At 43.6% G+C, this 9,838-nt stretch overlaps 1 protein-coding gene across 1 annotated transcript; it reads left to right on the top strand.

Moving 5' to 3' along the window:
* The first annotated feature begins 212 nt into the window (after window positions 1-212).
* zgc:194312 (G-protein coupled receptor) lies at window positions 213-4,168 on the top strand. Its single transcript, XM_014206898.3, has 2 exons — window positions 213-1,324; window positions 1,746-4,168. Exons 1-2 carry the CDS (start codon window positions 399-401, stop codon window positions 1,804-1,806), a joined length of 987 nt encoding a protein of 328 aa, XP_014062373.1. The 5' UTR covers window positions 213-398; the 3' UTR covers window positions 1,807-4,168.
* Window positions 4,169-9,838: the final 5,670 nt, after the last annotated feature.

Below are 9,838 nucleotides of genomic sequence, written 5' to 3'. Positions count from 1 at the left end.
TGTACCCCTCAGAGTAAAAGTCCTATCCTGTATCAGAGCAGCACATGTTGATGGAGAAATGTTATTGTTTAGCATGAGTTTTGGTTATTTAGATACCCAAAAGCATATAGTCTCCAGTTGAAGATGGGAAAAGTACTATGTTGAAATGTGGGCATTAGGCACTGTGCACACTCGCTCATTTTGTGATTGACAAACAGCCAGACAGAAAAAGAGGAGGGGGGGGGTGAGAAAGAGAGACAGAATTCTCTCACTCAGACTAGACCATTGCATTGAATGTCTTGGACGTACTCAGATTGATGAGATGATCGCTCAATTTTTACACGTGTTGGAAACTATGAGAAGAAAGAGGCCACGATGAAAAAATCCAATACCCTAAATACAGCATCAAATGAGGGATAATGTCGATACCAAACGGGACTGGAGAAACGGGTGTAAAGGACTACACCTATGTACGGGTTTGTGCGTCGACCGTCTCCTTCATAATATTGGCGTTCTTCAACATAGTCATTAACTGGACTATAGTGCGTGAGGAGCGACTTCGGGGCCATGCGCGCTTTGTGTTAGTTTTTCACCTGTTGATGTCAGCTCTGGTGTACTTTGGGATGTGCTCGGTTTTCTACATCCAGATTTACCTCGGCGCCAGGCTGGTGGCATCCATCTGTGTGGCCATGGTAACTGTCCTAATCACCAGCGCGTCCAATATACTCCTGACTCTCACTGCTATGGCGCTGGACCGTTATTTTGCTGTCTGTCATCCTATGAAGTACAGTTCTGTCTGGCATTGGCCCTGGCTAGTTGGACTACTGACGTGGGGGCTCGCGCTGGTTATTCCCCTCACGCTGCTCCCCAAGACGGAGCTGGACGCCACTGGTCCAAATGGGGAATGTGGACGGGAACAGCTGAAGAAAGGTGAACTGAAAAAAATCTTGCTGATATCAGTGTGTACGATACTGATTCTGTACAGTTATGTAAGGATACTGTTTGAGGGGCGAAGGTTGGGAGTGATAAATCGACACAATATTGTCGGATGCAAGACCATCGCCCTGCACTTTACTCAACTCGCCGTGTACATCCTCCCCAACTTTGTGCTAATAGTTATCCAGAAACAAGAACACCTTCAGTCGGGGACCAAAGAACTGTCAGCGGTGGTTAGCTTTGCCTTCTTTAGTTTGGCGCAGTGCATAGCACCAATCGTCTACGGTTTGCGTAAAGAGGAACTCTTGGAGCAGGTGCATCGCCGGTTCCCTTGCTGTTCCCGCCACCTGAAAGGCGTTCTCGAGTGGACCGTGCGTGCCACGACGCCTCGTCTGCATCCCCAGCCACGGTATGTGTTAAAATCTTTGTGGTTAAGATAAATGCCAAAATGTGTTACTCACTTTATGCACACTCATTTGTCGAGCTCAGTGGCTTGGAGAATGATGAATGGATGAATACTGAAAGATGACGATGACTAAATACTCACTTGTGTAGACCAACCAGAAACAGTAGGGATTATTCACAAAACCTTATTATTTTATACTGTATATTCTCTGACAAAGTTAAGAAAGTTGATAGCTATCATTTGCTGTGTTTACTGCTTCCCCTTTTTTTTTACTTCAGTTTTGGAAAATGTGGGATGTGAGACTACAGACAAAGCTATTCTTACCATAGTTGAAAAAAATGAAACAATATGTCTCTGACAAACATCACATGGCTTCAGAGACATCTTGTTTTACTCAGATGCATGTTTGGCTTATTTTCCACAGGGAAAGAACATTGACGTCCCAGACACTCATCTCACTGGAGCCTCCACAGACACCAGTATAAGGGAAGAGGGAGCCCTCACTACTAACTCAACTACTTCTGTAACAGACCCATCAGTATGTCTCCAGTGCTCCACAGGCTGGGCTAAAGACGTTTTGTACCAGACTGATACTGCCACCCAAATGCCATGGAGACGCTGGTGGAATGGAGGGTGTAGCAACTAGACATCACAACACATTTGGGAGCATATTGTATATCCATACAGTGTGGATTCACCCTCTTTTGCTGATTCATTCATACAGTACTTGAATATCCAGCATCTGCACAAAGCTGTGAAAGTGCTTCTGTTCTACCCAGGATGTAATGACTTTATAGGAATGGGTATCACTATGAACATACCGGCCCCAGACCTGTATTATGTTAACTGTACAGTATCAGAGAAGAGTCCAATGAGGATTTTACTAATTTGACTGAAAAACAGTGGCACAGCCAGAGATTTGTTGATGTGTGGGCCAAAAATATACACTACCGTTCAAAAGTTTGGGGTCACTTAGAAATGTCCCTGTTTTTGAAAGATAAGCAAATTTTTTGTCCATTAAAATAACCCGCAAAACACGTCTCAACGTCAACAGCGAAGTGGCGACTCCGGGATGCTGGCCTAGGCAGAGTTGCAAAGAAAAAGCCATATCTCAGACTGGCCAATAAGAAGAAAAGATTACGATGGGCAAAAGAACACAGACACTGGACAGAGGAACTCTGCCTAGAAGGCCAGCATCCCGGAGTCGCCTCTTCACTGTTGACGTTGAGACTGGTGTTTTGCGGGTACTATTTAATGAAGCTGCCAGTTGAGGACTTGTGAGGCATCTGTTTCTCAAACTAGACACTCTAATGTACTTGTCCTCTTGCTCAGTTGTGCACCGGGGCCTCCCACTCTTCTTTCTATTCTTGTTAGAGACAGTTTGTGCTGTTCTGTGAAGGGAGTAGTACACAGCGTTGTGTAGCTAGCCATTGGAACACAGGAGTGATGGTTGCTGATAATGGGCCTCTGTACTCCTTTGTAGATATTCCATAACAAATCAGCCATTTCCAACTACAATAGTCATTTACAACATTAACAATGTCTACACTTTATTTCTGATGAATTTGATGTTATTTTAATAGACAAAAAAATGTGCTTTTCATTCAAATACAAGGACATTTCTAACTGATCTCAAACTTTTGAACAGTAGTGTATATATTGTTCCTACAATAGAGGAAAATGTATAGTTTTTATAGCTCATTTCATTCTATTCTACACATTTTGCAATGAGGCTGAGAGAAAATGTAGCATTTTTAAAGCTTATTGAAGCAACAACAAAAAAATAGGTGTGTTTATTGTGATAAAGGCACTGGATTATGAGCTGTCTGGTGTGCTAAATGAACAAATGAAATAGCTTGTGACATCGTGTATATATAGCCATAGAAGCACAGTGACATTATGCCTCAATGCAGTCATTCGTGGCTTATTGGGGGTGTGGCTTTCAGTTAGTTATTTTTGGCAACCCATCCCGTGAGAGTGAATGTCATTCCAGTGACTCTGTTGTTATATTTAATCAAATCTGACTAACCCAGTGCACTGCTTGCTATGAATTTTATCTTATGGTGTTTGCAAGTTTAGGTAAAAAGACAAATAATGTCCCGTTTGGAAAACAGACAAGTAAAGAGCATTTTTGCTCAATCTCATTGGGTGGGTGTGGCTCCCCTGCGCCTACTCTGCTAGTACAAAAACCCAGAAGACACCAGAATTGACTGCATGAGCATTGTGCAATTTAGCCTAGTATGCAAGTGTTGATTCATTAATGATAATTGAAGCAGCAATGACTTTTTTGTGAGATAAAGTCAAGACAATACATATTACTTGAAATTAAAAGATTCCAATTAATTCAAGCAGGAGCCAGATTGAACATTATTGCCCATCACTACCATATAGACCCGTGACAGATTTCCAGTAATACAAGAGTTAATACTGTGAACAGCATGTGATCTGGAGCAGTAGCAGCTCTGTGGTTGAGCTCGCTTCACTTCAGTTTGTCAGACTTGGTGCTCACTGTACACTCAGACAAGGGGAAATTCTCAACGGCAAACCGCAAGAGTTCCTCATTACTGGCGCAGCAGATAACCTACATGCAAATACACAACCAAACTATGATTCGTAGTGCACATTCACAGAGGATGAAGCAGGGGACAATGTTTGACTTTGACACATTATCAGTCTTCACACACCACAACTCATTCCTGTAATTGCCTGGTTAGGTTCGGTAAACGAGGATGTTGATGAAATGAAACTAAGATTAAGGTTCAGATGAGTGGACTGGAGGGGTTTCCCTGCTCAGACCTACATTACACAAGGTTTTAGTCCTGGACTATAAAGTGCTTTTAATGAAGACTTGTCTCAACATGTTTTTATGTTTAGGTTAAGTTTTAGTGTACTTGGCCTTTCTCTCAAACTAACAGAATTATACTGTTATGAATACTTTGGGTACCACCAGGTGGCATAAGGCATAGACGAATCACACTCTGTTCTGGGCAGCCTTCTCCAATTCGTTCCACCCCATGCTGGATCTTTTGTTGTCTTTTTCTAGCTCTTGCCTCCAGGTGTTTCATGACCGCCCTCTTTTCCGTTTCACACGTGGGGAAACATAATAAATAACAAAGGGTAACATTTATCAAACAAACAACTTTTAAAGGGAAGTTCAAGTGACTATACTTCAGTTAGACATTGTATTTATTTTGTCAACACATCACAATATCTCCTCTAAGCCCCATGGTGCAGTGCACTGGCCAAGCTTAGAGACAATAAGCTAGCAGGACAGCTCAATTTGCAGAAATGTTCCAATGCTACATTCTGGTGCAGACAGACAGAAGACAGAGATTTCCTTCCAAACCTTGAACATTATAGAGGCGTCTACCAACTGCTATGAGACCAGGCACTGGCCAAATGTGTGTGTGGTTTCAAAAAGACCTGACAATTGTCCAATGAGTCAGTTGAAACTATTATCTTCACTTAATAATGTATGTAGTACGTACCTGACAACAATACTAAATATTGCTGTTCCTTGCAATCCATTTTTTTTTAAACAGCATTGAAATGGGCCCTGTAAGGCTAGCAGACATTCTGGGGGTAGAACGGGGCAAATAAGAGCCATGTAAGAATCCTGCGAGGCCATCAGAAACTATGTAGCAAAATGTCCATAATATCTCGATGTAAGTTGAAGTCATTTTGGTAGATTAGACCCTATTACAGTTTATTGAGCTAATATGCATTTTAGCTGAGGAAACGGCTGCGCTTTGGCCATAGTAATGGTAGATGTGAAGGAATGGCATTACCAGCACATTAACTCTACAGAAAACATTTCCTGCTTAAGAAATTATGAAAGTCATTTGAATTTCTAGCTAATGTGTAGAACTTTCTCGAAATCAAGTCACAAAGAGGTACTGCACAGCATTTTGCGATTTGTTTCCCAAGGCAAAGATTTTATAACCTAACGGGTTAAAGTCTCTGTGTCTCATTGACTTAAATAATTATATAAACACAAGTTAACACATTCAGCTTGCTGGCGATGAGTGTGGCTGTAGTTAAAGAGAGAGAGGAAAGGGGGAGAGTTGATGGAAAGAGGAGGGAGGGAGAGGCAGTAAAGAGAGAAGGGAGAGCTAAAGACAGGAATGAGAGGGGGCATTTAGAAGCCCAGAGCCGGAGGGCTGACCGCTCCTCCGTTTTCCACCGCGGCTGTAGAGATGGCCCTCGGGTTCTTGAAGATCTGCTCGGCATTGCGGGAGCGCAGTCTTGATGTTCTGCATAATCCTCTCACGGGCCTGACGAGGGGAGGAGAGAAAGAAGAGAGAGTGGAATGAAGAAGAGGAGAATGTTAAATGAGCACGGTGAGAAGCAGAGAAGGCAAGAGGAGTACTTGTCTTTATCTATAATCAGACAGAACATTGCACCTGCCCGTGTCAGAATACCAGTTCTCACACAACATCTTCTCATGCTGGGCAGAGAGGGATGGCCCTGACTCAGGGAACAGGACACCCTAGGAAAGGAAAGAAGGAAAGGGGATACCTAGTCAGTTGCACAACTGAATGCATTCAATCAAAATGTTTCTTCCACATTTAACCCAACCCCTCTGAATCAGAGGGGTTGGGTTAAACCGAAGTCCACAAAACACACACAGTGTGATGATGAACGTGTGAGGTACAGAGACAGCGATTGCGTATGTGTGTAGCAGTGTACTACTTTATATCGAGACAGGACGACCACCATGGCGTACAGGTCAATGGCACTGTCAGCAAGTCTCTTCAGCACAAGCTGCGCATCTGTACCAATGACAAACAAACAGAGTCATACAATCAAACACCCTTCTGATTGACACAATCACACAACAACCATGTTCACCACTGCAGTGGCTTACATACCACAGTATCAACATCCAATCCACTGTCATAGCATCACCGATCCGGTCACGTGGACGGCGCTCTTATTCACTCAACTAGGATCCTCCTGCCGTGTTCGAGGAGCAGCACTTCAACAAGGGCTCCCAACTGCTCACTGGCTTGAACCGTCCACAGAATACAGACAGAACCAAAACATATTAACAGCAAACTGAGGCACACGTACAGTCACGCACAAACACACTAATATACTCACCAGTTCTCCACTATGGGTTCCCTGTAGTGTCAGCCCTGTGCCCCAATCTGCCTTCCGACACATAGAGACAGGGAGAGAGAAGGATGGAGGAACAATGTGTTCGTTTAAGTGTGTGTGTGTGTGTGTGTGTGTGTGTGTGTGTGTGTGTGTGTGTGTGTGTGTGTGTGTGTGTGTGTGTGTGTGTGTGTGTGTGCGTGTGTGTGTGTAAAGTATGTGTTCGTTTAAGTGTGTGTGTGTGTGTGTGTGTGTGTGTGTGTGTGTGTGTGTGTGTGTGTGTGTGTGTGTGTGTGTGTGTGTGTGTGTGTGTGCGTGCGTGCGTGCGTGCGTGCGTGCGTGCGTGCGTGTGTGTGTGACCAACCTCTTGGCCTGCTTGGTGAGTTCTCCAGCCAGCACCCCAGCGTTGCCCAGTGGGTTTTTCAGAGTCTTCTGTAGGCGTTTTAGCTGGTTATCAGCATTCTGTACACACACAAACACACACAATTTGTGTTACATTTGTATAGCTAGATTCACATCTTAAGAGTAATGCTTTAATGGTATGTACACAGAGTTCAAGTCAGAAAGGAAGAGAACAGCAAATAATATCAAAGCAGGTTATTGCACCTGATACAGTCCATACAGCTCACAGTACAGTAGGGGACTTTACATTCTGACAAATATGTTTTATTAAATCTTTGCTTCCTGGTATTCTACTTAGTAACCTTTGACTCTCTGTTAGCCGGAAACTGTTGAGAGCTATGAATCGCCAGAGGATGCCACTAGTTCCCTTGAAGATCCGGAAGATTCTGTGCTCAAGCTAACACACACACACGAACACACACACATGCACACACACACAAAACAACAAAACATGTCAACATTTCAAGTTGAGAAGGAGGTTGAATCTAAGCTAAGACTGCGTGAAGCTTAATTTAACAACCTAGACATCTTTATTTATTTTCTGAACTATCCCATGAACAGTGAACGGTTTGGCCAGTTGGATGTAGAACCAACAATATGATGCAACAGAGCCTCCGCTTGCAATGAGTATGTTTTTGTCGCTGACAGTATCACTCTGAGAAGACACAGTGAGCTGAGAGGAAGCAGAAGAGGAACTATCGCTGCTCTGAAAATAGACTGAGTGGTACATACTGTAGTGTCTATTGGCTTCGTGTTCACAATGGCCAGATGTACGATGTTTTTAGAAAACTGTTTACCAGAATAACTAGAGCAGTAAAAATACATGTTTAGTCATATGGTCTGATATACCACGGCTGTCAGCCAATCAGCATTCAGGGTCGAACCACCCAGTTTATATTCTACTAATACTAAACTGAGCTGCTGTATTCCTGATTAGTGGTCAACAGTACAGTGCAGTACAATAACTAATAGAGGACGACCTACAGCAGTTGTCACAAGCTATGGTACGGGGGAGCTACCTGGCTTGCAGGCTTTTGTTTCCAGTCCATCAATAATACACTTTATCGATTAGGCTTAGCTAAAGTTTGTGTATTAGTGCTGGGCTGGAACAAAAGCCTGCACACCCAGGGGCTTTCCTGGACCAGGGATGGTGAGCAGATTAATGATCTGTTATTTATTACATTTTTGTTTAACCAGGTTAGTAATTGAGAACACATTCTCTCTTACAATAACGACCTGCTTGGTATAATTTGGGTTGTACCTTTTATTCTATGAGCTGGGGCCAAAAGGTTTTAAATACATACATTTACAAACTGTGACCTACATTTTAGCACAGCAAGGCTCGTCTCTTGCTGCTGTATCATCTTCAACAATCTTTCACAACTTTTTCCTAGGAACTTGTATGTCATTTTCAGCAATGTTTCCATTACCCATAACAACAGTGCCTTGTTTCAACATGACTTAGGTTTCTGAGGTGTGCGTTGCTGTTTATTTGGGTGGGCCTAATCCAGATGGTGTCTACTCCACAAGTTACCCCCGGCTAAATCTATGAAATTGTTGTCTAGCTCCTCTGAACAACAACCTCCCAACGAGAGAGTACATTTTCTATGTCAGGAGAAATCGTGCATCATTAGCTCATTGTTATGAATGTATCCAAATAAAGGTCACTAGAATACAGCTTAAACAAATGAAGCTACTGTTGTTATTCTGTCTGCACTGTTTGAAGTGACTGTAAGTTAGCCATAGTTGGCCAGCTAGCAAGCAAGGGATAAGAACGTTGCCAGAAGGTATGGCAATGGAACATTTAGAACGAACGACTGTGTTGCGTCCATCGATACAGAACAAAAAGACTGAAAGACTGGGTCGCGTCTCTGGCAACCGAACTAATAGAGCGAACGACCAGCTGGCTTGGGTAGCAACCCTAGAGCTGTGTTCGAATACCCATACTAACATACTGTATACTACATACTTAATGAGTATACATACTATATAATATTAGTTCATTTTAGTATACTGTAAACGAACGGTATTGTTTCAGTTGAGTGTACTAGAGCTTCACCTGTCTACCGGAAGTTGATGCTGCTTCTATGCTACCTCTTGCTAGCTTGTTAGCATAACAAATGACTAGCTAAATATACTGCTCAAAAAAATTAAGGGAACACTAAAATAACACATCCTAGATCTGAATGAAAGAAATAATCTTATTAAATACTTTTTTCTTTACATAGTTGAATGTGCTGACAACAAAATCGCACAAAAATAATCAATGGAAATCCAATTTATCAACCCATGGAGGTCTGGATTTGGAGTCACACTCAAAATTAAAGTGGAAAACCACACTACAGGCTGATCCAACTTTGATGTAATGTCCTTAAAACAAGTCAAAATGAGGCTCAGTAGTGTGTGTGGCCTCCACGTGCCTGTATGACCTCCCTACAACGCCTGGGCATGCTCCTGATGAGGTGGCGGATGGTCTCCTGAGGGATCTCCTCACAGACCTGGACTAAAGCATCCGCCAACTCCTGGACAGTCTGTGGTGCAACGTGGCGTTGTTGGATGGAGCGAGACATGATGTCCCAGATGTGCTCAATTGGATTCAGGTCTGGGGAACGGGCGGGCCAGTCCATAGCATCAATGCCTTCCGCTTGCAGGAACTGCTGACACACTCCAGCCACATGAGGTCTAGCATTGTCTTGCATTAGGAGGAACCCAGGGCCAACCGCACCAGCATATGGTCTCACAAGGGGTCCGAGGATCTCATCTCGGTACCTAATGGCAGTCAGGCTACCTCTGGCGAGCACATGGAGGGCTGTGCGGCCCCCCAAAGAAATGCCACCCCACACCATGACTGACCCACCGCCAAACCGGTCATGCTGGAGGATGTTGCAGGCAGCAGAACGTTCTCCACGGCGTCTCCAGACTCTGTCACGTCTGTCACGTGTTCAGTGTTAACCTGCTTTCATCTGTGAAGAGCACAGGGCGCCAGTGGCGAATTTGCCAATCTTGGTGTTCTCTGGC

The sequence above is a fragment of the Salmo salar genome, chromosome 07 (genome assembly GCF_965601325.2).
Source record: "Salmo salar chromosome 07, fSalSal1, whole genome shotgun sequence".
In the NCBI taxonomy this organism is placed as follows: Eukaryota; Metazoa; Chordata; class Actinopteri; order Salmoniformes; family Salmonidae; genus Salmo; species Salmo salar.
Note: the sequence above shows the minus strand (reverse complement) of the source record. Positions and strands in the feature narration are given on the sequence as shown.

Bases quoted from the DNA above. Each gene is read 5' to 3' on its own strand.
- zgc:194312 (XM_014206898.3), top strand. From the start codon at position 399: ATGTCGATACCAAACGGGACTGGAGAAACGGGTGTAAAGGACTACACC. The intron at 1,325-1,745 runs GTATGTGTTAAA...TATTTTCCACAG, and splicing joins CGTCTGCATCCCCAGCCACG to GGAAAGAACATTGACGTCCC.